Source organism: Oncorhynchus clarkii, chromosome 5 (genome assembly GCF_045791955.1).
Source record: "Oncorhynchus clarkii lewisi isolate Uvic-CL-2024 chromosome 5, UVic_Ocla_1.0, whole genome shotgun sequence".
NCBI classification, from domain to species: Eukaryota; Metazoa; Chordata; class Actinopteri; order Salmoniformes; family Salmonidae; genus Oncorhynchus; species Oncorhynchus clarkii.
This window is the reverse complement of record NC_092151.1, coordinates 60,909,806-60,937,708: the sequence shown is the minus strand read 5'-3', so window position 1 is coordinate 60,937,708 and position 27,903 is coordinate 60,909,806. Positions and strand designations below refer to the sequence as shown.

At 41.7% G+C, this 27,903-nt stretch overlaps 2 protein-coding genes across 5 annotated transcripts; one reads left to right on the top strand and one right to left on the bottom strand.

The window, feature by feature from the left end:
- Nucleotides 1-1,338: 1,338 nt before the first annotated feature.
- LOC139409141 (MAU2 chromatid cohesion factor homolog) lies at nucleotides 1,339-8,483 on the bottom strand. 3 transcript variants are annotated; one of them, XM_071153897.1, is made up of 19 exons: nucleotides 8,032-8,483; nucleotides 7,717-7,734; nucleotides 7,464-7,535; nucleotides 7,250-7,345; nucleotides 7,055-7,149; nucleotides 6,867-6,894; nucleotides 6,541-6,696; nucleotides 6,212-6,358; nucleotides 5,986-6,076; nucleotides 5,775-5,878; nucleotides 5,513-5,590; nucleotides 5,304-5,378; nucleotides 5,110-5,193; nucleotides 4,975-5,024; nucleotides 4,717-4,794; nucleotides 4,491-4,602; nucleotides 2,901-2,991; nucleotides 2,655-2,782; nucleotides 1,339-2,501 (listed from the first exon to the last, which is right to left on the bottom strand). In XM_071153897.1, the coding sequence occupies exons 1-19, from the start codon at nucleotides 8,263-8,265 to the stop codon at nucleotides 2,427-2,429; spliced, it is 1,812 nt and encodes a 603-aa protein (XP_071009998.1). In that variant the 5' UTR covers nucleotides 8,266-8,483; the 3' UTR covers nucleotides 1,339-2,426. The 3 variants fall into 3 exon arrangements, with proteins under 3 accessions (XP_071009998.1, XP_071009996.1, XP_071009997.1); XM_071153895.1 differs by having other exon boundaries at nucleotides 7,470-7,535; nucleotides 8,032-8,467; XM_071153896.1 differs by having other exon boundaries at nucleotides 5,313-5,378; nucleotides 7,470-7,535; nucleotides 8,032-8,465.
- Nucleotides 8,072-27,529, top strand: LOC139409142 (mitochondrial coenzyme A transporter SLC25A42-like). 2 transcript variants are annotated; one of them, XR_011634361.1, is made up of 9 exons: nucleotides 8,072-8,747; nucleotides 9,140-9,274; nucleotides 11,432-11,531; nucleotides 11,659-11,684; nucleotides 15,884-16,050; nucleotides 19,487-19,603; nucleotides 24,381-24,532; nucleotides 24,640-25,910; nucleotides 26,578-27,529. XR_011634361.1 is itself a non-coding variant. In XM_071153898.1 (8 exons), the coding sequence occupies exons 2-8, from the start codon at nucleotides 9,194-9,196 to the stop codon at nucleotides 24,963-24,965; spliced, it is 969 nt and encodes a 322-aa protein (XP_071009999.1). In that variant the 5' UTR covers nucleotides 8,072-8,747; nucleotides 9,140-9,193; the 3' UTR covers nucleotides 24,966-27,494. The 2 variants fall into 2 exon arrangements, 1 of the variants encoding a protein (XP_071009999.1); XM_071153898.1 differs by having other exon boundaries at nucleotides 24,640-27,494.
- Nucleotides 27,530-27,903: the final 374 nt, after the last annotated feature.

The following is a 27,903-nucleotide window of genomic DNA, read 5'->3' as shown; positions in this document are numbered from 1 at the left end:
AGATACATGGGTTGTTTTCGAAGGATACACACAAATACCAACAGAAATAACAGTACATTAAAAAAATTAATCACTGGAGCTAAAGTCCTGTTGCACATCTGGAGATGAATCAAAGTATAAATCTAAGTTATAATACAGAATGGGTGTATCACTGAAACAATATTTCTCTGTCCTACTAAACACCTACTACATTGCAAACCTGTTACTGGACTGTTTTAAAGTGCATTGAATTCATATCATACTTTAATAAATACTGTACAGATAATTAATTAGTCCATACCAATATACATCAAATCAAATGTCGTTCTTCACATGCGCCGAATACAACACCTTACAGTGAAATGCTTACTTACAAGCTCTTAACCAAAAATGCAATGTTAGAAAAAAAGTGTTAAGAAAGTATTTACTAAATTAAACGGCAGTAAAAAACGTATTACTCCAGTAGCCTGCACTCCAGTAGCCTGCACTCCAGTAGCCTGCACTCCAGTAGACTGCACTCCAGTAGCCTGCACTCCAGTAGCCTGCACTCCAGTAGCCTGCACTCCAGTAGCCTGCACTCCAGTAGTCTGCACTCTAGTAGCCTGCACTCCAGTAGGCGTCACTTCTGTAGACTGCACTCCAGTAGCCTGCACTCCAGTAGCCTGCACTCCAGTAGTCTGCACTCCAGTAGCCTGCACTCCAGTAGCCTGCACTCCAGTAGACTGCACTCCAGTAGCCTGCACTACAGTAGCCAGCACTCCAGCAGCCTGCACTCCAGTAGACTGCACTCCAGTAGCCTGCACTCCAGTAGACTGCACTCCAGTAGACTGCACTCCAGTAGCCAGCACTCCAGTAGCCTGCATAAGGAACTGACTGACCCTGAATATAGCTTACTTACTTTCTTTTGTTCTAGTCATAGACTGTTTTCCCATTGCTACCACACGGCAAGCGGTACTGGAGCGCCAAGTCTAGGTCCAAGAGGCTTCTAAACAGCATCTAACCCCCTAGCCATAAGACTCCTGAACATCTAATCAAATGGCTACCCAGACTATTTGCACTGCCCCCCCATATGCTGCTGCTACTCTGTTATTATCTATGCATAGCCACTTTAATAAGTCTACCTACATGTACATATTACCTCAATTACCTCGACTAACCGGTGCCTCCGCACATCCTGTATATAGCTTCTTTACTGCTGCTGTTTAAATATTTGTAACTTTTCTTTCTTTAGGTATTTTTCTTAAAACTGCATTGTTGGTTAAGGGCTTGTAAGTAAGCATTTCACTTTAAGGTCTACTACACCTGTTGTATTCGGCCTGTGACAAATACATTTTTTTTTTTTTTTGAAACAACACAAAATGGTTGCAAATACCACATTTATTCAGACTTTGTCCCCAAAAAATATTGAAAAACAATATAATCAATAAAAACATAGGCATGGGATAGAATATGGCAAATACTCAAGCTTCTGACGTGTCCATATAGATTGACTTAAATAGCAAGCATTGAGTTGGATTTCTACATGTGATACTGGTAGTTAAAATACATTACACACTTGACTACATTTACTTTATAAAATGTCACTGTACAATAAAGGTTTCCCATGTGGCATATGTATACAATGTATTGTAAAGAAAACCTTTAACTAGACTATTATAACATAACAAAAAGTAATACAAGAAACTTTTGGATAAAGAGAAATCAGTGTATGTTCAAAAAATGTCCATTTTCATGATCTATTGAACTCAATAAATGAACTAGAATTCATATGTATATCCAATAATAGTTGTGTTTGTGATGCATCTTTAAAATGGGCAAATCGGTGATCTATGACATGTCAAATGTTACAACAAATATTCCTCTCTCAAAGCAGGTTTATCAAATCACAGCTCAAAAGGGACACCTGTTGGTCCATTAAGTAACTGCACTAATGAACGTTCCAACTCCTTCACTATTCTCTCATGCACTCTTTCAGGAAGATATTCAAACCCTTTATCTCAACACTACCAATTTAACATTCAAGTCCAAACTTAACATGAAACAAAACATGTTGCTGGTTCAATCCATGAGAAGTAATGCCAAGTGTACCTACACTAATTCACGTGGATGTGGTGCTAGAAAACAATGACTAGCTGTGAAAATCCTCAGCAAATGATTAGCAACAGTTGAAGAGTTAATCAACATCAGTAACTTCCATGCATAGGAAAAATGGCATTCATACAAAGAAAAGCGGTCAAATATTTTGCTAAAGTTACAAAAATATCAACATTAATAAATTAATTGTATAACTGCTACTATGTTTTCCCAGTACCCCTCTAATTTTCAAAAGACGTAAAGAAACGATAGTTGAATTATAGACATCTTTGAGGCTAGAAGAATGGTAGCCCTTGTGTGTTGTCAGTTTGCTCTCGCTCTCTCGTATGCATGTGTATGACGGAGCCATGTGTTCATAGCAGGCTGGCCAGGCTGGTTGTCGGGCCGTTCTGGGCTTGAAACTGCCCAGGTGGTGGGCCGTCCGTCCACTGTCACAGAGGAGATTAGTATTGTTAATTACCCATCTGAGCCAGACAGACAGCAGAAACACAGCTAAACAACCTATATTATCTATTTACAATACACAACTTTTACGGCAGTAATAATTAAAGATAAAAAGTTAAAGATAAATTGATATGTACGCTGATTAGGTTGTGTTCGGGGAGGCTGCAGGCAGCGATGTGGTCCTGGAGAAGCTGCTGGGAGAAGTTCTGGTGCATCTGAGCAGCTTCATGGGCATCTATGGTGTTTCCCAGGGCCTTGTTCAGATCTACAGGGACAAGACAAAAACAGTGTGGTCAAGGAAACCTACATCAAATACTTTAAGCTTAGTAGGGAGCATTGAAGCTCAATCCAAAGACAAAAGAAATGCACAGGTAGGGACGTACCTTTTAAAAGGGCAGAGGACCACAGCTGGACAGACATGTCAGGGATCTTGCTGGCCAGCTGCATCGCTGGAACCACCATGTTGTTGCTTTCCTAGAGAAAAACAACAACATATTGTTACGCAAGCTACAGTTTGAGTCAGAAGTTCACATACACCTTAGCCAAATACATTTAAACTCAGTTTTTCACAATTCCTGACATTTAATCCTTGTAAAAATTCCCTGTCTTAGGTCAGTTAGGAACACCACTTTATTTTCAGAATGTGAAATGTCAGAATAATAGTAGAGAGAATGATTTAGTTCAGCTTTTATATTTCTTTCATCACATTCCCAGTGGGTCAGAAGTTTACATACACTCAATTAGTATTTGGTAGCATTGCCTTTAAATAGCTTAACTTGGGTCAAATGTTTCAGGTAGCCTTCCACAAGCTTCCCACAATAAGTTGGGTGACTTTTGGCATATTCCTCCTGATAGAGCTGGTGTAACGGAGTCAGGGTTGTAGCCCTCCTTGATCGCACACGCTTTTTCAGTTCTGCCCACAATTTTCTATAGGATTGAGGTCAGGGCTTTGTGATGGCCACTCCACTACCTCGACTTTGTTGTCCTTAAGCCATTTTGCCACAGCTTTGGAAGTATGCTTGAAGTCATTGTCCATTGTCCATGCGACCAAGCTTTAACTTCCTCACTGATGTCTTGAGATGTTGCTTCAATATATCCACATCATTTTCCTTCCTCACAATTCCATTATTTTGTGAAGTGCACCAGTCCCTCCTGCAGCAAAACACCCCACCAACATAATGCTGCCACCCCCATGCTTCACGGTTGGGATGGTGTTCTTCGGCTTGCAAGGCACCCCTTTTTCCTCCAAACATAACGATGGTCATTATGGCCAAACAGTTCTATTTTTGTTTCATCAGACCAGAGTACACTTCTCCAAAAAGTACGATCTTTGTCCCCATGTGCAGTTGCAAACCGTAATCTGGCTTTTTTTTAATGGCAGTTGTGGAGCAGTGGCTTCTTCCTTGCTGAGCGGCCTTCAGGTTATGTCAATATAGGACTCATTTGACTGTAGATACTTTTGTACCCGTTTCCTCCAGCATCATCACAAGGTCCTTTGCTGTTGTTCTGGGATTGATTTGCACATTTTTCGCACCAAAGCACGTTCATCTCTAGGAGACAGAACACGCCTCCTTCCTGAGCGGCATGACGGCTGCGTGGTCCCATGCTGTTTATACTTGCGTACTATTGTTTGTACAGATGAACGTGGTACCTTCAGGCGTTTAGAAGTAGCTCCCAAGACTGAACCAGACTTGTGGAGGTCTACAAAGTAGCTGTCCTAACCAACTTTCCAAAACTATAGTTTGTTAACAAGAAATTTGTGGAGTGGTTGTAAAACAAGTTTTAATGACTCCAACCTAAGTGCATGTAAACTTCCACCTTCAACTGTACATACACAAATACTTTTTTCCGCACACGTTGAATAAAATGTATACTATACAGTAAGCTATGGACCCATACATAATTTTTGTAAAGGGGCAGGGTAGATGTTCCTTGAAAAATATAAATTTGTGACCATTGTGGAGTGATCTTACCCTGTGGTTTCCCAGTACATAGAATATATGGCCTAGCAGAACCAGTGAGCAGGCTGTCAGTCTATTCAGGTCCTCCGCATTGGACATCTTCAGAGTTTCTCTAAGGAACCGTCTGTAATAAGAGTATCATTATGAAATTATGTATTTTCCAATTCCCACAGAAAATTTGAGGACTTATGGGACACTTCTCAGCAACTCTGTAAAAAAGGGGGTGGGGGAGACTCACTTGGCCTCGTTGTAGCGTCCTTGGAAGAAGGACAGGAGTCCTCGGATGTAGAAAGCTGCAGCGCGGAGACAGTGAGAGCTGCAACACAACAAAAACAAACAAGCCTGTCAGCTTGTAGTCAAATACACCAGCTCAGCAACGGGCTGCATTCTTAGCCTTAAAAAAACAAGGTATTTGGCTCTGAGAATGTGTTTGGATTACAAAGCAAAATTGAGCAACCATTAAAATCTCTGTGTTATGCAATACGTATTAACACACCTCACAGGAAAGTTGTGATCAGGGTTTATCCTCTCAAGGAGACTGTAGAGCTTTAAAAGAAACAAGGTTAATACAGTTGACAATACTTTATTTTGAGTAAAAATGAATAGTGTGTGTGTGTGTGTGTCGACTAACCTCCTGGTGTCTGTTTCCTTCCCTGATGTAGACGCTGGCCAGGTTTGTCACAATGAACGCCCACAGTTCCTGGTGTGTGGTTAGCTGGAAAGGAAACACCTACAGATGAACTTACTATCCAAAACGTGACAATGTAATACATATTGAACGCATGCAGAGAGAACCCGTATAATAAGCTTAGCGTTACGACTTACGTCACTTACCCGCAAAGCGGCGGTGAACTGTGCCTCTGCGTTGTCCATACAGTTGACAGATATGCAATACAGGCCCTGAAAAAATGGAACAGCACATAAAGTTAAAAGAAGGGAGTTTTAGAGTTCCAGTTAGAGAAGTGGGTGGTAAACTGTTATTCAAGATAGTGAATTGAGGGTATGTATTCTGGGTGAAGGTTTCAAATACTTACTAGTAGAGTGTGGAGTTGGGCAGCGTGATTGGTGAATAACCTGGGGGACTGTTGGCACAGTTGGCAGACCTGGGAGATCTGGGATATGGAGAGAGAAAGTCATCATCTCAACTGTCAATGGGCATGAAATTGCCCATCATATATTCCCGTAGCTACTTTGATTGAACTTTTAAACATTCCACTGTAACTTCGCACAGTGTTTATGTTCAGAGTGAATGAGTAAAACAGAAATAAGATTGGTCCATGGATGCTTCTACATTACCTCTTGTAATGCAGTAGCCTTGTGACCAGTGACTAGCCGACACATGATGATGTGCTCCAGCAGAATGACCTGGAACGTTGAAAGGATGGGACTGCTGTCCAGCACTGAAATAAGGGGGGGTGGGACGTTTTAGACAACAGTGGGTGTTAAACAGATGATTTTGATAGTGGTACAGAAAAGAGGTGACGCATGTGGGCTTCAAATCACTTACTTTTTAGTTTCTCAAGCTGCATGAGTGCTTTGTCTGTGTATTTCTGTGCCTTCTCCAAATACCCTGCTTGCATGGAGTGCATGACAGTCACCTGGAAAATATAGAGAACAAGGTTATTACCATGTTACATGTTGCTTTTACCTATCCAATCCTTTCAGATCTGCACCAGTGTCTGTGGGGGATCAGTCCTCAGGTATCAGATGAGAAGGGAAAATATGGGGCTCACCAGGTAGACGAGAACACACATGTGTTCCTTGGGCAGCCAGTGGAAGAGGTCAGCAGGGTTACTGGGCAGGATCTCATCATCATGGAGTGTAGAGATGGTCTGGATGCACTGCTGCAGCTGCTTAAGACAGGGCTTCACACTCTTCACCTGCAACATACCATGGAGGTGGTCAATACCAGTGAAGCTGTTTCAACTACACTAAAAATGAGTGGGAAAGCATATAGGCCATCTTGGTCAGGGGTGCATGACTACAATGTTGGGTGTTATTGCCCTTGTGGACCACAGTTAGTGCATTGGTGGTTTTGATCCAGCCTGACAGGCGTCTTTACCTGTCCGGCATCCAGGTAGTGTGTGACCTGCAGCACCAGGAAAAATACCCTGAGAGACTCTTTCTGGATGGGGTTTCCCTGCCAGTTCTCCACAATCGTCCCGCACAGCGTGAGCAGAGGGTGCACCTCCCCCAGCTTCCTCTCCATCAGTAAGAGCTGATACAAAGGATAAACATAACATTATGGTATGGATTCTCTAGTGCAAAATATTAGTTTATACCCATGCTATAAGTGCATTGCATACTTAAGATATCTGTTAATACTTACTAAAAACACAAATGACAGATACAAAATTCTGCATTTTCATAAAAGAATTTGAGACTTACCATTCCTTTACTCAGGAGGAACAGCGCCCTGAGAAACACACATTGCATACTCAGCTGACCGTTATACAAATGTTTTCATTAAGTTCACTGGAGGGCATGTTTAACATAACATCTACTGTATCTTGTTTTATGGATGATTAAATGTGGACAGAAAAAGTAAATAGTTCAGCACAGCAAGGTTACAATACCTGGTGTATTCCGAGCCCACCACTCTGGCATACTCAGCACCGACCCCTAGGAGGTCACAGGCAGACACAAGGTCTTTCTCCAGAGTGTGCAGTTGCTGATAAAAGGGAAAAAAATGACACATTCAATGCACTGCAATGTAAAGGCTTACAATCAAACATCCAAAAGAGTCAAGTCAATCTGACAGTACAACATACCGCTAGTTGAAACAGCAGGCGACAGTGCCAATAGGGAGTTTGCTGTGAGATCTGGATTGCCTTTCGCAGTAAAGGCTTTGCAGAATCCACCAGATTCTGAAAACAACAAATACAGAATCAAAACTACTCGACCTTACACTTGAATGAAAACATGTTTGTCAAAATGGGTCTCCAGACATTGCAACAGCAGGAAATTTATTTTAGCTTTATTTACCGGTACCTGCTGACAATAGAGTTCGGACAAAAGACTTGCTGCTTCAAATTTAACATCTTCAAATTGTGGGATCTGAGATATTCTGTTAAGGAAACCCCTTAATTGACATTTAATACAGAATTTTACTATCGAGAAATAGTGTACCAGATGGAACAGCAAACACAGAACTGAGAAATGTTCTGCAGAATTGCACGACATTGTAATGCTAGTAACTGTAGTGTTGGCGTTGAAACCATAGCATTGAAAAGGATACTTGTTGTGATATTAACCACTGAAAAAATAGAAGAGGAGATGTTAGAGACAAAATACAGTACATGTTGCATGCAGTCAAAGCAAGCAACAGTAGTGGCAACTTCTAACACATTGAACGTGTGAAAGATGCGCAGGCCTACCGGCTAGGCTATCATGCTAGCAAATTATCTTCTGAGTCCAAATACTTATGACTGATACCAGAAAGCCAGGCTCTAACGCTAGTTATCGAACTTATTACTGTTCCCATTTCACTATTCAAGGCCTCGACTAACGCATCTCTGGTTCCATCATCGAGCTTTCCTAAACTCTCCCTCACCGCTTTCTCCAAGTGGCTCCGCGCCAGCTCGCTGTTCTTCGTATGATGATAGAGCACCGAGCCGAGTTGAAGGTGAGTTCTGGCCTCCACCCTTTGCGGGGGTTTAAACTGAAAAACTGCTTGAAGACAATGCACACACAGACGAATTTTGGGTGGACTTGAGGTGCGGAAATGTTCTGCAAAGCCAAGGAGGGCGAGGTACCACGACTCCGGGGCCTCTACGTTGGACGCCATTTTCCCGAAAACAACAACAACAACAAGTACTGATCGCTGTGTCAAAAAAACTGAGTGCTGTGTCTCCCTCGCGTGATTTCGCGTGGAGTCCAATGTTCGGTTTGAAAATATATATGGGACTTGTAGTCCAAAACAATTGTACGTGCCCTCAAACTGATAAACCCTTGAAAGACAATAATCTCGTGCGCGAGCAAACTCCAATAATTTTGGGATAAAAATAGGCCATCACCTTCCTTGTCGCAGTTTGGCAGCTGTCGTTTTCAATCACCTTGGAAAAAATCGTAAACGCTGAGATAGACGGACAAGTTGACTGATGTGTTGACCACAGATATTGACCCAACGACACCAAACAGAGAGAGAAATGTGGCGACGGATCTCGGAAGACGACAGAGGAGTTGAATACTGAATGTGAAACATTGCTGAAGATTGCTCAAAATTGGCCGGATTTGCAACAAACACAGGCACAGTAATCAAGATTAAAGGCGAGGAATTCGTATGCGCATTCATTTGCACTTCTTTATTTTTAGTGGTGTGCGGCAATGCTTACTTTTTCACACTTAACGTGTCATTATTTATTTGGATTATTTTGCAGGGATTGGTGAATGTCTCATAATAATAGTAGATCATATATTGTGTTCATAATAAGTAAACATGTTACATTTAGTTGGGAATATTCTAGAATGAATTGCATAGCCAATTGTGATGTACTGTTTTATTACAGAGGAAATTAAACAGTGTGTTAATTATTTTCTGTTACTTTGCAAATAGGGAAGTTGATACATTTAACAGCATATTTATTGAAGGTGACACAGAGCTCATCTATGCATGCAGTGGGAGGATATGTTGTTTATCATCATGTTTCTATCTCCTGCAGTGGATTGTCGGGTGTTGACTGACTGTCAGATACTGGGCGTCATCAAGGGCACACATGGCCCATACAGTGCAGGACCACCAGATGGCACAGCCCCAGGCAGCAGTGTTGTCTCTCCCTCCCTCCGGCCAGGCTAAAGTGAGCCCCCCCTCAGCCCCTACATCATGGGTTTTCCCTGATGCAGTAGCCTAACAGCAGCCAGGCAGGCTTACATACCACAGAGCTGTTTATAGCAGGAACATGCAGGCCAAGACCAGCCAGCTGAAGGCTGCCAAACATGTTTACCAGAACAGCAAGTAACCTTTGGCTAGTATGGCAGACCCTGGGACATGGGTATGGGGTTAGAGTGGACTAGACTAGATTGCATCTTTTATCTTTATTTATTGTTAAGTAGTACCAAATGACACTGGCAACATTAGTCATCATTAATTTGGGGCTCCTGAGTGGCGCAGCGGTCTAAGGCACTGCATATCAGTGCTAGAGGCTTCACTACAGACCCTGGTTCGATTCCAGGCTGTATCACAACCGGCCGTGATTCGGAGTCCCGTAGAGCGGTGCATAATTGGCCCAGCGTCGTCCGGGTTAGGGTAGACCGTCATTGTAAATAAGAATTTGTTCTTAACTCGGTAAAAAAAGTTGCTGTAATGCAAATTCTTTGGGTGGCCAAGAGCGCAACAAAGAGCAGTACAGAAGTCGGTCACCATAAAAAGCAGTATCTCTCTCTCTCTCTCTCTCTCGATCTGCCTACCTCTATGGCTGCTCAAGTCAAAACATTCCAACCTACGCATTGCTGCAGACTGCTTGGAGATTCCCAGTGTGGCCTTAAAAGACTTATCTCCCTCTGCATCCTAAACATACCTTATCAGGGATTTTATTGGGTCCACTGTCCAATTAACTTTTACAACCCACACCCTCACACACACAAACACATTCTGAACCAGCTAAGAGATTATCTCCACCTCCAGTTAGAGGCAAGTAAAGCTGTTTATGTCTGGAGTGCTGTACACTAAAGTAGCCTACATGATATAATGGCGCATTACTGCTCTGCAGATCATATGAAGTGTATACTCATGGAGGAGATGTTTACTACAGTCTACTGTAAAATGGGTTAGGAATCTGTTGAAAGATAGTTAAAATTACACCCTGGCAGTACTCCAAGAGCATGAGAAACCTATATGTGATACCTTTAGCCCAGGGGTCTCCAACCCTGTTCCTGGAGAGCTACCCTCCTGTAGGTGTTCACTCCAACCCCAGTTGTAACTAACTTGGTTGGTTTATCAACCTATTCTAATTAGTAGAACCAGGTGTGCTAGATTAGGGTTACAGGATGGTAGCTCTCCAGGAACACGGTTGAAGAGAAAAATTCTGTGCAAATGTAGAAGAGTAGTGAGGTAAGGCAATAAATAGGCCATAGAGGTGAAATAATTACAATTTAGCAATTAACACTGGAATGATAGATGTGCAGATGATGATGTGCAAGTAGAGATACTGGGGTGAAAAAGAGCAACAAGATAAATAACAATATGGGGATGAGGTAGTTGGGTGTGCTATTTACAGATTGGCTGTGTACAGGTACAGTGATCGGTAAGCTGTTCTGACAGCTGATGCTTAAAGTTAGAGAGGGAGATATAAGTCTCCAGCTTCAGTGATTTTTGAAATTCATTCCAGTTATTGGCAGCAGAGAACTGGAAGGAAAGGCAGCCAAAGGAAGTGTTGGCTTTGGGGATGACCAGCGAAATATACCTGCTGGAGCGTGTGATACGGGTGGTGACCAGTGAGCTGAGATAAGGCTGGGCTTTACCTAGCAAAGATTATAGATGACCTGGAGCCAGTGGGTTTGGCGACAAATATGAAGCGAGGGCCAGTCAACGAGAGCATACAGATCGCAGTGGTGAAAAACGGATGGCACTGTGATAGACCGTATCCAATTTGCTGAGTAGAGTGTTGGAGGCTATTTTGTAAATAACATCGCTGAAGTCAAGGATCGGTAGGATAGTCAGTTTTACGTGGGTATGTTTGGCAGCATGAGTGAAGGATGCTTTGTTATGAAATAGGAAGCCGATTCTAGATTTAACTATGGATTGGAGATGCTTAATGTGAGTGGAAGGAGAGTTTACATTCTAGCCAGACACCTAGGTATTTGTAGGTGTCCACATATTCTAAGTCAGAACCGTCCAGAGTAGTGATGCTAGTCGTGAGTTATGGAGTATGTTTATGACTGATATAATTTCAAAGTGAGTTTGTCTTTTGTGTCCTGTGTGAAGTGGAACACTGAGTGTTTCTTTCTGTGTGCAGAGATGGACAGTGTTGGACTCCCTGCTATGTGGAGCATTGGCAGGAGCCGTGGCCAAAACAGTCATAGCTCCTCTGGACAGAACCAAGATCATCTTCCAAGGTAAGGCCATTTCCCTGGAAGACCATGCACTCAAAATATAAAGTAGGGGTTCCTTTCGTAAATATATACTAATTTAATTGTTAGTATCTTTGCCTTAATACTTATTTTCCTCCTTCTCCTACTTTAGTGTCTTCACAAAGATTCTCTGCTAAGGTGAGTTTATGATATAACTCACATTGAAATAATAATGATGTACTTGATGTACTGTATGTCTTCCCAATTGGCAGAGGCTGGCAGAGCAGGATTTAATGGTGTTATCTCTTAGGTGGGAATGTTATTTGGTCACTTGGGTGTGTGTTACTTTTTAATCTGTCTGTCTGAAGCTGGATGACTCAAAATATTGCTATTTCAAAGGTAATGTCCTGTATATTAAATATTAGAACGCTGAACAGTCACAAATTCTCTCCATGGTGCCATAAGGGTGAATCCTAACTTCCACTTAAATCACATTTTCACATAGTCTCCCATTGACGTCAATGCATGACTAAGTTACAATTTGAAGTTAGTCTACACCTTGGGGAGAATCCTGTCTTGTTTAGTTAATAATAATAAATATAGCTGCAAGCAGCAATTACCTGGGGTCCAAGCCTTTTTCCCATTTAGCCCTCTTCTCTTTCTGAAATATTACAGCCTTATTTTACATAATCAAATTTGGTTCAGGCACAACACCAACAATTCCTCACTGTCTAGGGATGTCTATCTGACAGCTGCATTGGTGAGATTTGAACCCGGCCCGCCATGGGATGGCATGTATTACAACCCTCTGAGCCATGCTCACCTCATGGCAAAAGTCAGGGTTGAACACTATGGAAGAGCATGCATTTGTTGTAGGTTCCAGTCCTGACTCCATTTCTTGCACTTACACAAATCTTATAACATGTATTATATGCCATTTAGCAGGTTGCTTTTATCCAAAGCAACTTAGTCATGCGTGTATACTTTCTTTACATTGGGGTGGTCGCAAGAATTGAACCCACTATCCTGGCGTTGCAAGAGCCATGCTCGACCAACTCAGCTACAGAGGACCACCATGTGAATAGTGGACCAGTGCACGCTTCAGGAAATAGTATAGATTATTGAGATGCTCAGCCAGCAGGGAGGTCCAACCCTCCAAGAGCCCAAACATAGACGCATCTTTGGCCCAAACATTACCAGTCTAATGTATTGTATTGTACTGTACTGTACTCAAGTTTACTCTACTGATCTTGTTTTTCCCCATTTAAACTGGTCTGGTCATGGTCTCGATACACTGGTCCTTTGTCTGTGTCTCAGAAAGTCTAGTCTTGTTCTGCGTCTTGATTAGGGATGTAGATTTCTGTCAATTTTCTGGCTGACTAACCGACCCTCATTAATCAGTCAACAAACGGTAAAAACAATTCCAAATAGTAAAATTGTGTGACCAACAAAAAATACTATGCATGGATACAAGGAACAGACATTTTTCATTAATGAAAACATGCAACAATAAGCCTATCGTCTTAGTCACATTATGGAACATGCAGCTGCTGTAATGAAGCAGCTAATAAAACATCATTTGCTAAAACAGTTTTAAACCTAATGCCAGCGGAGCTGAAAACACTGTTCTAAACAGCTCACCTAATGCCTGCGGAGCTGAAAACACTGTTCTAAACAGCTCACCTAATGCCTGCGGAGCTGAAAACACTGTTCTAAACAGCTCACCTAATGCCTGCGGAGCTGAAAACACTGTTCTAAACGGCTCACCTAATGCCAGTGGTTCCATATGTGACAGAGGTAAAATCTCAGTTAGCAGTAGAAAGAGGGTGAATCTGATAGCCGCAACTAGGATGGGTTGCTAATATGACTAGGATTGTGCCACTGGCATCTGGACAATGAAATAAAGTTGATGTGAAAATCAATAGGACAGGAGAGAAATTCTGGTTAATGGCATGAGGAAGTCTTTTATAAAATAATTGCCTTCACATTTCTATGGTTGAATTTTGGCAAGGCTACTTTGAAGCAAGGTAAAACATTCCTCATTATTTGAGGTAAAGTAAAACGTTCAGGTTTCAAACAATTATACTGCCTCAAGGTCACATTGTAAAGTGGTGGGTGACTCTGCTTACCATTGACTATAGCTTATGCACTCGAATGGCAAATGGGAGTTGCGCTTTAATTCCAAGTTGAGATTGAGAAATAAAAATAGTAGCTTTTTTAATCGTGGCCATCAAAAAAGTTAACACGCAATTGCATTTAGAATTATAATATTTTGCACAATGACTGGGTTATAAAAAGCATGTTTCACTCCAGTACCAGCTTTTTGAGGAGCTGCTCTGACAGGTGATAGGCCATTCCGCTCCTCAAACTAGGCTGTGTATGCTGTGCGCGTGTGATAAGACGCATGACGACTAACAAAAATACAAAGTCGCCAATTTAATTCCACACAATTATGCAAATTAACCTATAGACCGATAAGCATGATCAAATATATTTTTCCGGCGGCTAACGAATTTAATGGTTAACCATTAACATCCTTAGTCCATTCCCTCCAAGAGCGACTTAAATGGTCAGGCCCAACCTCACTCAACTTCATTGGCTCACTGCGGCCATGACGTTTAAGATATCAACTTAATTTATAATACATTTACAAATCTTGGTCTATAGATGTTTTACACCAAGTTTTGGAGAAATCGGTTTAGTGGTCTCTGAGGAGATGCTGTTAAAAATGTAAAACCTTTCGAAGTCAAATGTTTTTTCTAGCGCCACGTGTAACCAGATGTATTCGGCCACCAATTTACACCTCCCACCAAGTTTGTAGGTCTTACCATTTAAGAGCTATAGCTCTCCAAAAATAGGAAGAAAAAAAATTGTAATATTAATCCTAGCAATTATAATAGGGTTCCATCCCTTTCAGGGCTTGGACCACTAATAATAGTAAAAATTAATTTGGTAGGTGCTTATATTTATTCTCCTGTGCGATTTGGAAATGTGTTTTTTTTAGCATATTCCACACTCAATGAGACACCCTCGGAGAGTGGGTTCAGGAAAGAGGTCGACCGATTATGATTTTTCAACGCCGATACCGATTATTGGAGGACCCAAAAAAAAGCAGATACCGATTAATCAATTTTTTATATTTTTTATTTGTAATAATGACAATTACAACAATACTGAATGAACACTTATTTTAACTTAATATAATACATCAATCAAATCAATTTAGCCTCAAATAAATAATGAAACATGCTCAATTTGGTTTAATGCAAAAACAAAGTGTTGGAGAAGAAAGTAAAAGTGAAATATGTGCCATGTAAGAAAGCTAACGTTTAAGTTCCTTGCTCAGAACATGAGAACATATGAAAGCTGGTGGGAAATTTAAGACATGAGTCTTCGATATTCCCAGGTAAGAAGTTTTAGGTTGTAGTTATTATAGGAATTATAGGACTATTTCTCTCTATACCATTTGTATTTAATTAACCTTTGACTATTGGATGTTCTTATAGGCACTTTATTGCCTGTGTAACAGTATAGCTTCCGTCGCTCCTCCCTGGGCTCGAACCAGGAACACAATGACAACAGCCACCCTCGAAGCAGCGTTACCCATGCAGAGCAAGGGGAACAACTACTCCAAGTCTCAGAGCGAGTGACGTTTGAAACGCTATTAGCGCCACCCCGCTAACTAGCTAGCCATTTCACATCGGTTACACTAGCCTCATCTCGGGAGTTGATAGGCTTGAAGTCATAAACAGCGCAATGCTTGATGCACAACGAAGAGCTGCTGGCAAAACGCACAAAAGTGCTGTTTGAATGAATGCTTACGAGCCTGCTGCCGCCTACCACCGCTCAGTCAGATACTTGTATGCTTGTATGCTCAGTCAGATTATATGCAACACAGGACACGCTAGATAAACTAGTAATAGCATCAACCATGTGTAGTTAACTAGTGATTATGATTGATTGATTGTTTTTTATAAGATAAGTTTAATGCTAGCTAGCAACTTAAATTGGCTTACTGCATTTGCGTAACAGGCAGTCAGTCTCCTCGTGGAGTGCAACGAGAGGCAGGTGGTTATAGCGTTGGACTAGTTAACTGTAAGTTTGCAAGATTGGTTCCCCGAGCTGACATGGTGAAAGTCTGTCGTTCTGCCCCTGAACGAGGCAGTTAACCCACCATTCCTAGGCCGTCATTGAAAATAAGAATGTGTTCTTAACTGACTTGCCTAGTTAAATAAAGGTGTATTCCAAAAATACCGATTTCCGATTGTTATGAAAACTTGAAATCGGCCCTAATTAATCAGCCATTCCGATTAATCTGTCGACCTCTAGTTCAGGACCACAAATGTCTTGTTGAGTTAGTGTTAAGGGTGTTGTGTTGCTGTGTGCCCCCCCTCCAGGAAGCCTTCAGACTCCTCTACTGTACATACATGAAAGATGGCTTCCTCAGTCTGTGGAGGGGCAACTCTGCCACCATGGTGCGGGTCATCCCCTACGCTGCCATCCAGTTCTGCTCCCACGACCAGTACAAGAGAATCCTGGGGGGATACTATGGCTTCCAGGGAAAGTGAGTAAAATACCCCTCAGTAAAAATAATTGAGAATATACATATGTATCATGGCGCCGGAGAAGATGGCTCACGTTTTACGTGCCCCTAACCGAATGTGTTTTTTTTATTCATTTATTTGCGTTGTTTGTAACTTATTTTTGAACTTATTCTGTACATAATGTTGCTGCTACCATCTCTAATGACTGCAAATAACTTCGGGACATTAGAACAGCGATTACTCACCACGAACTGGCAGAAGCTTTTTTTTTCTTTAACGAGCCCGACGTGAAGGACATGCTGCTTTCCTGGGAACAGGCCCAAATCCCCGTTATTTGCAAGAAGTCAGAGAAAAAGAGGACGGAGGTCAGGCTGCCTTCTGAGAATTCGTAGGCAATCGAATAAACCCCCACTGCCTTCCATTCTTCTAGCTAACATGCAATCATTGAAAAATAAAATTGATGACCTAGGAGGAAGATTAAACTACCAACGGGACATTAAACGACAACATTATCAACATACAGCTGTCTGGTTATACACTGTATGGCAGGATAGAACAGTGCCGTCTGGTACAAGGGGGTGCGGACTATGTGTATTTGTAAACAACAGCTGGTGCATAATATCTAAGGAGGTCTTGAGGTTTTGCTCGCCTGAGGTAGAGTATCTCATGATAAGCTGTAGACCACACAATCTACCTAGAGTTTATCTGTATTTTTTGTAGCTGTTTACATACCACCACAGACCGATGCTGGCACTAAGACCACACTCAATGAGCTCTATTCCGCCATAAGCAAAAAGGAAAACGCTCATCCAGAAGCGGCGCTGCTATTGGCCGGGGAATTAAATGCAGGGAAATTTAAATCCATCTTACCAAATTTCTATCAGCATGTTAAATGTGCGGGGGAAAAATCTACACCACCTTTACTCCACACACAGAGATGTGTACAAAGCTCTCCCTCACCCTCCATTTGGCAAATCTAACCATAATTCTATCCTCCTGATTCCTGCTTACAAGCAAAAATTAAACCAGGAAGCACCAGTGACTCGGTCAAAAAAAAAGTGGTCAGATGAAGCCGATGCTAAGCTACAGGACTGTTTTGCTATCACAGACTGGAATATGTTCTGGGATTCTTCCGATGGCATTGAGGAGTACATCACATCAGTCACTGGCTTCAACAATAAGTGCATCGATGACGTCGCCCCCACAGTGACTGTACGTATATATCCCAACCAGAAGCCATGGATTGTAGGCAACATCCGCACTGAGCTAAAGGCTAGAGCTGGGACTCTAACCCGGAAACTTATAAGAAATCCCGCTATGCCCTCTGACGAACCATCAAACAGGCAAAGCGTCAATACATGACTGAGATTGAATTGTATTACATCGGCTCTGGCGGTCCTTGGATGTGGCAGGGCTTGCAAACCATTACAGACTACAAAGGGAAGCACAGCCGAGAGCTGCCCAGTGACATGAGCCTACCAGACGAGCTAAACTACTTCTATGCTTGCTTCGAGGCAAATAACACTAAAACGTGCATGAGAGCACCAGCTGTTCTGGACGACTGTGTGATAACGCTCTCCGCAGCCGATGTGAGTAAGACCTTTAAACAGGTCAACATTTACAAGGCCGCAGTGCCAGATTAATTACCGGGACGTGTACTGCGGGCATGCGCTGACCAACTGGCAAGTGTCTTCACTGACCTCTCCCTGTCCGAGTCTGTAATACCAACATGTTTCAAGCAGACCACCATGGTCCCTGTGCCCATGAACACTAAGGTAACCTGCCTAAATGACTACCAACCCGTAGAACTTACGTCTGTAAACATGAAGTGCTTTGAAAGGCTGGTCATGGCTCACATCAACACCATTGTCCCAGAAACCCTAGACCCACTCCAATTTGCACACCGCCCTAACAGATCCACAGATGAGATGATGCAATCTCTATTGCACTCCACACTGCCTTTTCCCACCAGGACAAAAGGAACACCTATGTGAGAATGCTATTCATTGACTACAGCTCATCGTTCAACATCATAGTGCCCTCAAAGCTCATCAATATGCTAAAGACCCTGAGACTAAACATCTCCCTCTGCAACTGGATACTGGACTTCCTGATGGGCTGCCCCCAGGTGGTAAGGAAAGGTAACAACACATCCGCCACGCTTATCCTCAACCAAGGACCCCTCGGGGGTGCGTGCTCAGTCCCCTCCTGTACTCCCTGTTTACTCATGACTGCACTGCCAGGCACGATTCCAACACCATCATTAAGTTTGCCGATGACACAACAGTGGTAGGCCTGATCACCGACAACAACGAGACAGCCTATAGGGAGGAGGTCAGAGACCTGGTCGTGTGGTGCCAGGACAACAACATCTCCCTCAACGTGATCAAGACAAAGGAGATGATTGTAGACTACAGGAAAAGGAGGACCGAGCACGCCCCCATTCTCATTGTCAGGGTTTTAGGGGAGCAGGTTGAGAGCTTCAAGTTCCTTTGTGTCCACATCACCAACAAAGTAACATGGTCCAAGAACACCAAGACAGTTGTGAAGAAGGCACAACAAAACCTATTCCCCCTTAGGAGACTGAAAAGATTTGGCATGGGTCCTCAGATCCTCAAAAGGTTCTACAGCTGCACCATCGAGAGCATCCTGACTGGCTGCATCACTGCCTGGTATGGCAACTGCTCGGCCTCAGACCGCAATGCACTACAGAGGGTAGTGCGAACGGCCCAGTACATCATTGGGACCAAGCTTCCTGCCATCCAGGACCTCTATACCAGGCGGTTTCAGAGGAACGCCAGTGACTCCAGCTACCCTAGTCATAGACTGTTCTTTCTGCTACCACACGGCAAGCGGTACCGGAGCGCCAAGGCTAGGTCCAAGAGGCTTCTAAACAGCCTCTACCCCCAAGCCATAAGACTCTTGAACATCTAATCAAAATGGCTACCCAGACTATTTGTATTGCCCCCCCAACCCTTCTTTAAGCCGCTGCTATTCTGTTATTGTCTATGCATAGTCACTAACTCGTCCTACATGTTCATATTACCTCAATTACCTCGACTAACTGGTGCCCCTGCACTTTGACTCTGTACCGGTACCCCCTGTATATAGTCTCGCTATTGTTATTTTACTGCTGCTCTTTTTAATTACTTGTTCCTTTTATTTCTTAATTTTTAAACTATATTGTTGGTTAGGTTGTAAGTAAGCATTTCACTGTAAGGCCTACACCTCTTGTATGCGGCGCATGTGACTAATACAATTTGATTTGATTTGTTAATGTAGCACCATTCTGAACTCTGGTGGTCATCATCAGCCTCCAAGGCAACCCTTCAGTGATCTTTCTTGAACAGAACAAACCATTTTCTCTAGTGTGAAAAAAAAAATCATAATAATACAATGATATCCGTTGTGGAAACCATAGCTGCACTCTAATGTAATTTGATCTGTCTGTTTCAGAGCCCTTACTCCTTTTCCACGTTTCCTGGCAGGGTCGTTGGCTGGCACCACAGCTGCCATGCTCACCTACCCCCTGGACATGGTGCGGGCCAGGATGGCAGTGACACCCAGACAAATGTAGGGCTCTCCAATAATACTCTTAAATGTCAATCTTTGAATGTATAAACATACCTGCACACGGGGCTCTAAAGTGCGACAAAAAATGCGGCCAAATATTTTGCTGTGTGACCAGGAGTTTTATTTTGGGAGCACTGTGTGACTATGAACAAAATCTCCCATAATTGTTGTTTCCAAGTGCCTTAAAGAAACAAGCGAGTGCAGATGTGTTAGCATCATGGTTGCACCATTACTACATTAAAACAGCTAGCTTCCTTCTAACCCAACTAAGATCTGACCTATATTACCGCCTCAACATTTTTATATTTCTATAGTGGATTGCATTGACCACATTTTACATTCACAAACCATTTCGTGGGCCATTCTAAAACTACTCAAAACCACACCGTTTCTAAGCCCAAAGGCGCAAAATCATGAAACTCCGGGAAAACTTGCGAAACAGACCAAGCAGACTAGGCCAAGGTTTGGGGTTTGAGAAGTCAATGAGAAAAGTGAAAAATTCATCCATAGTTGTTAACATTCTCAATCTAAAGACACAATCTAGACTCTAGCGAATGTCTTAAGTAGTTAAACATGTTACTCCTCCAACCGTGTGAAAGTGATTTTCGTCAAGAAATGACTTTATATTGAGGAGTGCCTTTGATTTGACGGCCTGAACAGTTTGGCGCGATACGGAAGTTAGACCCGATGACGTGTTTCTACCCATGAGTTTTAGCTTGCCAACTTCGCCATGACATCGCCTACAAGTGTGATCTGGGATTTATATTGAAGAAGCAGTTTCTGCCTATCTTCATACTGTACTGTCTTTGTCCAAACATTTGGGGTCATAGAAAGAAAGGACAACGGATAGATTCTTCAGGAGATCAATGATCGTCAATACAAACCTTACGTTTTTAAGAGACTGTGTACAATTTTCAATGTAATGAATCTCAATAGGAAAATAGTGATTTATACACAATGTAGAAACCTACTATTCCACAAATGACTTTGTCATTTCAATGACAGGTATTCATATTATTTATTTTAGCTTTTATAATAAACTAATGTTTAAAGGTGTTACATAATGAGTTAACTCTCTTGCAGATAAACATGTGCCTTACACAAAACAAAGGTTAAAAGACCGATGCAATCCATGGTTTACTCATGAGTTGTCTGAAAAATGACAGGAAAGAAATGTAGCTTGGGTTAAGGTCAGATGACTGATTCTACTTCTGATTGGCAGTCCTTCAGACATTGGAGAAATGGATGTCTATCCCTGTTTAAAATAACAAAATCAACATGCTTCTTGAATTGTGTATCTGAGAGTGGTGGTAATCTAGCCAATTTCTGGAAAGTGGTCAAATCTTTAAAACAAAACTCCACCCCCTAATTTTCCCCAGCAGGTTTTGACAGCCTCTGCACCCAATCTAGACTAAATAGAAATGTGTGACGCTTTTAATAAGCATTTTGCCTCAGCTTGGCCACCTGTTTGAAAGGATCATCTCTGAAAATCTAATGACCTCAAAACAGATTGTAGAGAATGATGCATTAACAGACTAATATACTTTATTTTTTATTTCAACCCTTTGATGTCTATGATGTATGAATGATGATGTACAGTTGAAGTCAGAAGTTTACATACACCTTAGCCAAATACATTTAAACTCAGTTTCACAATTTCTGACATTTAATCCTAGTAACAATACCCTGTTCTAGGTCAGTTAGGATCACCACTTTATTTTAATAATGTGAAATGTCAGAATAATAGTAGAGAGAATGATTTAGTTCAGCTTTTATTTATTTCATCACATTCCCAGTGGGTCATACGTTTACATAGTATTTGGTAGCATTGCCTTTAAATTGTTTAACTTGGGTCAAACGTTTCAGGTAGCCTTCCACAAGCTTCCCACAACAAGTGGGGTGAATTTTGGCCCATTCCTCTTGACAGAGCTGGTGTAACTGAGTCAGGTTTGTAGACCTCCTTGATCGCACATGTTTTTTCAGTTCTGCCCACAAATGTTCTATAGGATTGAGGTCAGGGTTTTGTGATGGCCACTCCAATACCTTGACTTTGTTGTCCTTAAGCTATTTTGCCACAACTTTGGAAGTATGCTTGGGGTCATTGTCCATTTGGAAGACCCATTTGCGACCAAGCTTTAACTTCCTGACTGATGTTTTGAGATGCTGCTTCAATATATCCACATCATTTTCCATCCTCATGAAGCCATCTATTTTGTGAAGTGCACCATCCCTCCTGCAGCAAAGCACCCCCACAACATGATGCTGCCACCTCCGTGCTTCATGGTTGGGATGGTGTTCTTCGGCTTGCAAGCCTCCCCATTTTTCCTCTAAACATAGTGATGGTCATAATGGCCAAACAGTTCTATTTTTGTTTCATCAGACCAGAGAACATTTCTCCAAAAAGTACAATCTTTGTCTCTATGTGCAGTTGCAAACCGTAGTCTGGCTTTTTTTATGGCGGTTTTGGAGCAGTGGCTTCTTCCTTGCTGAGCAGCCTTTCAGGTTATGTCGATATAGGACGATATAGATATTTTTGTACCTGTTTCCTCCAGCATCTTCAAAAGGTCTGTTTGTCTAGGATTGATTTGCATTTTTTGCACTAAAGTACGTTCATCTCTAGGAGACAGAACGCGTCTCCTTCCTGAGCGGTATGATGGCTGCGTGGTCCCATGGTGTTTATACTTGCATACTATTGTTTGTATGGATGAACGTGGTACCTTCAGGGGCTTGGATGAACTAGACTTGTGGAGGTCTACAATTTTTTTCTGAGGTCTTGGCTGATTTCTTTTGATTTTCCCATGATGTCAAGCAAAGAGGCACTGAGTTTGAAGGTAGGCCTTGAAATACATCCACAGGTCTACCTCCAATTCACTCACATGATGTCAATTAGCCTATCAGAAGCTTCTAAAGCCATGACATCATTTTCTGGAATTTTCCAAGCTGTTTAAAGGCACAGTGAACTTAGTGTATGTAAACTTCTGACCCACTGGAATTGTGATACAGTGAATTATAAGTGAAATAATCTGTCTGTAAACAATTGTTGGAAAGATTACTTGTGTCATGCACAAAGTAGATGTCCTAACTGACTTACCAAAACTATAGTTTGTTAACATGAAATTTGTGGCGTTTTAATGACTCCAACCAAGGTGTATGTAATCTTCCGACTTCAACTGTACATCTATGATGTACTAATAAAAATTAAACATAGGGCCTGATTCACTTCAAATCTAATTTTATTGTTCACATACACATATTTAGCAGATGTTATTGTGGCTGTAGTGAAATGCTTGTGTTCCTAGCTCCAGCAGTGCAGTAATATCTAACAATACACAACCATACACACACATCTAAAAAGTAAAATAATAAGAAATATAGCAATATTAGGACGAGTAATGTCAGAGTCCGGAGTATAAATACTGTGTGTGTATATACAGTACTAGTCAAAAGTTTGGACACAGCTACTCATTCAAGGGGTTTTTATTTATTTTTACAATTTTCTACATTGTAGAATAATAGTGAAGACAAACTATGATATAACATGTAGTAACCAAAAAAGTGTTAAACAAATCAAAATATATTGTAGATTCTTCGAAGTAGCTGCCTTTGACAGCTTTGCACACTATTGGTATTCTCTCAACCAGCTTCACGAGGAATGCTTTTCCAACAGTCTTGAAGGAGTTCCCACAAATGCTGAGCACTTGTTGGCTTCTTTTCCTTCAATCTGTGGTCCAACTCATCCCAAACCATCTCAATTGGGTGGAGGTCGGGTGATTGTGGAGGACAGGTCACAATGTTTAAAAACATACAGATGAGCTAGTTAAAAGGCTAAGATTTATAGGGGGCTTTTAAAAAAAAAAAAAATGGGATCTTGCCTCTCCCTAAATAGCAGGAAGCAGATTGTACAGTCAGTTCTTGATTTTGGTGACACCGTTTACCAGATTGCAACAGCCACTACTCTTAAACCTTTGGATGCTGTCTACCATAGCACCATTAGTTTTATCACTGGTGACAGTTTGAATACTCACCACGGCATCCTGTAACAAAAGGTTAGCTCGTCCCCATTAAAGTGCCGCAGATCAATTCATTGCTCCCTTTCTGTTTCCAAAGCCCTACTACACAAGCTTCCAACTTACCTAACTTCATTGCTAAATAATGAGCTACCAAACCCGCTTGACCAATTTAAGTCAATCTTCCTTTAGTTTCAGTGCCCTTCATTGTTCGAATAACCTGCAAAATTCCTTGTATCTTGAGTGCCTTTTGCTGCTAGGGCAGTTTAGGACTCTGGTGTTAAAGGAATTCATTGAGGATTGCACTTGTTTCGATTTTTTGTAATGGTATAAGTGTAGTATTGTACCTTTTTTAAAAGTTTTTTTCTTCTTTTTGTTTTATTTGTAATGTTCATTTTCTTGATTGTGAAAATGTTTGTACTCAGGGCACCATTGTGAATGAGACCCTGGTCTCAATTGGGCTCCCCTTTGTAAAAGTAAAAACAAAACAAGAGCTTCAAAAGTAACTAGACTTCATATAGGCCCAATAAAGGCTGTATCTCAATCAATTTTTAAAAAATCTTATTTTATGGTGCTCCTAACTTTTATGTGGTGCTCCTAACTTTAAGTTGGGTGCACCATTGCTACCAATGAAAAATGTTAATTTCGAGCCCTGCCTGCACGTGGTTCCCCCTTTCCCCACTTATTGAAAGTTTAACAGGTATATAGGGTAATATAGGTAATGTTTTTATCCTTGGTTAATATCCTACTCTTCTCTTTCTTCCCTACAGGTACAGCAACATTATGCACGTGTTTGTGCGCATTACGCAGGAGGAGGGCATTAAGACCCTGTACAGAGGCTTCTGCCCGACCATCCTGGGAGTGATCCCATACTCAGGAATCACCTTCTTCACATATGAGACCCTCAAGAAACTGCATGCAGGTACAGCCTCCTTTTTCTTTCACAACTGTCTTAATTTAATGATTAGCTTTTTGATTAAGGGCTTAATTGGATCCATCTTTCTCTCCTTATCCCATTCCTTTCTTCAGAGAGGACTAGGCGGTCCCAGCCGTACTCCTACGAGCGCTTGGCATTTGGCGCGTGTGCTGGCCTACTCGGCCAGTCGGCCTCTTACCCGCTGGACGTGGTTCGCCGACGCATGCAGACGGCCGGGGTGACGGGCCAACAGTACGGCAGCGTCCTGAACACCATGAAAGCGATCGTGGTGCAGGAGGGTGTGGTGCGTGGACTCTACAAGGGCCTCAGTATGAACTGGATCAAAGGGCCTATCGCTGTGGGGGTCAGCTTCACCACCTTTGACCTCATGCACAACCTCCTGCACAAGATGCACCAGTTGGGATACTTCACACACTGAGCCAGCAGAGGGAGCCAGAGGAAAGGTTCACTGTTGAGACTAGAGTTGTCGTCCGTCGGTCACAGACACAATATGGATCCTCTGTAAGTCAGATAGGGATTGAAAGGGGAGAGTGGATACTGGACAGACAGGAGGAGACAGAAGCTGTCCGTTTATTTAAGCGCACATCCTCTGACACATTAAGCACGCACAGCCAGACCCCCCACTCTTGCTGTTGATGGATGGGATGTCTGTACTAAGGCTACAATAAGTGTCATCAAACAGGGTAGATGTTTGATGAGTTTGCAATATGAGAGGTATGAGAATGTGAATGATTTTACATTTCCAGTCCTGATATTTGTTTGAGATTGTGGTATTATCTCTGGTAAGGGCACTTAATGGGGCTGGAGATTATCAGAGGCGAAGAACTTTACAATCGGTTCATTTTAGTATGGAATTTTATCAACTATGCTCACAATGTTTTCTGTTGCTTTAAACTGAAGATTCACTTATATTTTCAACCATGCATTGCTGCTTTTTCTTCTTGATTATTTCAGGGCTTGTTGCAGCTGTAATCCGCTGCTCTGCTCACTTCTGCATTTAGCATCAATGTTTCATGGAAGAGTCACCTAGTGGGCCTTGCTGCCAGAAAATAGTTTATTGGTTGCTGGTAGTTGGGGATGTAGTCTTATTCCAAAGAGCTTGTTTCTGTTTTGTTACGGTTAAAAATGTCAATTTTATGACGTGCCAAGATGGAATGTACTGTCAGGAAAATTATTGGCACCCTTGATAAAGATGAGCAAATACTGTATAACAAGTACTGAGCTATAATGTATGCTCAAAAATGAGAAAGTTATATTTTATACTAATACAGTTGCTCAGAGAAAGAGATTTTGTTTATCAAGTAATATTTGTTTTCAATACCTCTCCTTGCGAGGATAACGACACTGAGCCTTTTTCTATAATGTTTGGTATAATGTTTGGTGAGATTGGAGAACACATTGGGAGGGAAATTGGACCATTCCTCCATACAGAATATTTCCAGATCCTTGATTTCCTTCATCTGCGCTTATGGGCTACCATTTTCAATTAAAACCACAGGTTTTTCCATGTGGTTCAAGTCTAGAAACTGATGGCCATTGCAAAATGTTGATTTGTGTGGTCAATTAACTGGTGTGCGTGGCCAAAGAGCTCAATTGTCATGTCATCTAACAAATGGAGATTGCTAAACGGCATTGGCAGTTGGTTTGGAACCTGTGCTATGGTCAGATGACACTACAATGAAGCCCTAGGCTTCCACAGAATGATGCATATGAAGAGAAAAAAACACCTACTGTTCCATATGGTGGTGGATCTTTGATGTTATGGGGCTAATTTGCTGCCACTGGTCCTGGGGCCCTTGTTAAGGTCAACGGCAGCATGAACTTTACCCAGTACAAGGACATCCTCTTCTAGGATGCTGAAACTTGGCCACAAGTGGATCTTCCAGCCAGATGATAACCCCAAGCACACATCAAAATCCACAAAGTAATGGCTAATTGACCACAAAAATCAACATCTCAGTCTCCGGACTGGTTTAAATTGAAGAGGGCAGACGAAGGATATCGAGGATCTGGAAGGATTCTGTATGGAGGAATAGTCTGAGATCCCTCCCAATGTGTCAATCTCATAAAACATTTTAGAGAAAGGCCCTGTGGCATTCTCCTCGCAAGGCAACTTTTTAAAACTAGTGATCATTTATATCTGTCGTTTAAAAAAAGTTTTTTTGTATTGTTATATTTTGTTTATCTGAGCAATTGCATTAGTATAACATTTTTTTATGTTTTATTCTCCATTGGACCTGACCGTTGGTGTGCAATAATGCCCTCACGTTGATGAGACAGAGATGGTGATATCATAAATAGTTTATTTTTATTAACAACATGCCTACAGTCCCTCACACACTCTGAATGCCATCCTCCATTTAAACAAACTGAAGTGTTTCAGGCAGGAGGCCACAGGTGTGTGCAATCAGCATATTAGCAAGGCTCGCAAGCAGTCAGCTGACAATAAAGGGGCATGTCACTCATTCGAACGTTCAAACCAACAGTTAAAGGTTGTGCTGATGAATAAAGATGAGTTTATTGGATTTGCATGTGATAATGGATTGACAATTTAGCTAGGATCCTAGATATATAAACACACAATAAATACATTCATTCATTTTACAGTGAAGGCTACTCCTTCACTGTCAGTAATCATTTCAGCCTGACTGCACAGTTTCACTATCTGGTGTCTATAAATATAGATTTGTAGTGTCTAACTGGAATCTAATGGATATCATCCATATTTTCCCACTAGATGTTGCCTAAGGCATAAATATATAATCAGTATATTTCTAATATTAAGGTAGTCTTTCTATTATCTGTAGTCTTATTGTGAAGGAAATCCAGTTTGTCATAAATCTGTTTCTATGTTTATTGATACTTTACACAAGAATTTCACTACACCCGCAATAACATCTGCTAAATATGTGTATGTGACCAATAAAATTGGCTTTGTTTGACTTGATATTGATGTCTTGAATATATTAAAATACTAAAAAACGTACTTCTCGAGATCAGTGTATATGTGAAATAACCATTGATCAACACAAATTATGCTAAAGACACATCCTGTATTAATGACTAAACTTGACATCTAATTGCAATATTTTTCATGAATGATTCATTCATAGCAATGTTTCCCAACCCTGGTCCACGAGTACCCCCAACAGTACACAGTTTCGTTGTAGACTACAAAGGGACAGACGACAAAGGGAAGATTACCAAGATGTGTACTGCGGGCATGCGCTGACCAACTGGAAAGTGTCTTCACTGACATTTTCAACCTCTCCCTGTCCGAGTCTGTAATACCAACATGTTTTAAGCAGACCACCATGGTCCCTGTGCCCAAGAACACTAAGCAAACCTGCCTAAAT

Excerpts from the sequence above, each read along its gene's own strand:
- LOC139409141 (XM_071153897.1), bottom strand. The coding sequence starts at position 8,265 with ATGGCGTCCAACGTAGAGGCCCCGGAGTCGTGGTACCTCGCCCTCCTT. Across the intron at positions 5,591-5,774 it reads AGGCTACTGCATTACAAGAG|ATCTCCCAGGTCTGCCAACT; the intron begins GTAATGTAGAAG and ends TCCATATCCCAG. Across the intron at positions 2,992-4,490 it reads ATGTACTGGGAAACCACAGG|GAAAGCAACAACATGGTGGT; the intron begins GTAAGATCACTC and ends GTTTTTCTCTAG.
- LOC139409142 (XM_071153898.1), top strand. The coding sequence starts at position 9,194 with ATGGCCCATACAGTGCAGGACCACCAGATGGCACAGCCCCAGGCAGCA. Across the intron at positions 9,275-11,431 it reads CTCCCTCCGGCCAGGCTAAA|AGATGGACAGTGTTGGACTC; the intron begins GTGAGCCCCCCC and ends TTCTGTGTGCAG. Across the intron at positions 11,685-15,883 it reads CACAAAGATTCTCTGCTAAG|GAAGCCTTCAGACTCCTCTA; the intron begins GTGAGTTTATGA and ends CCCCCCCTCCAG.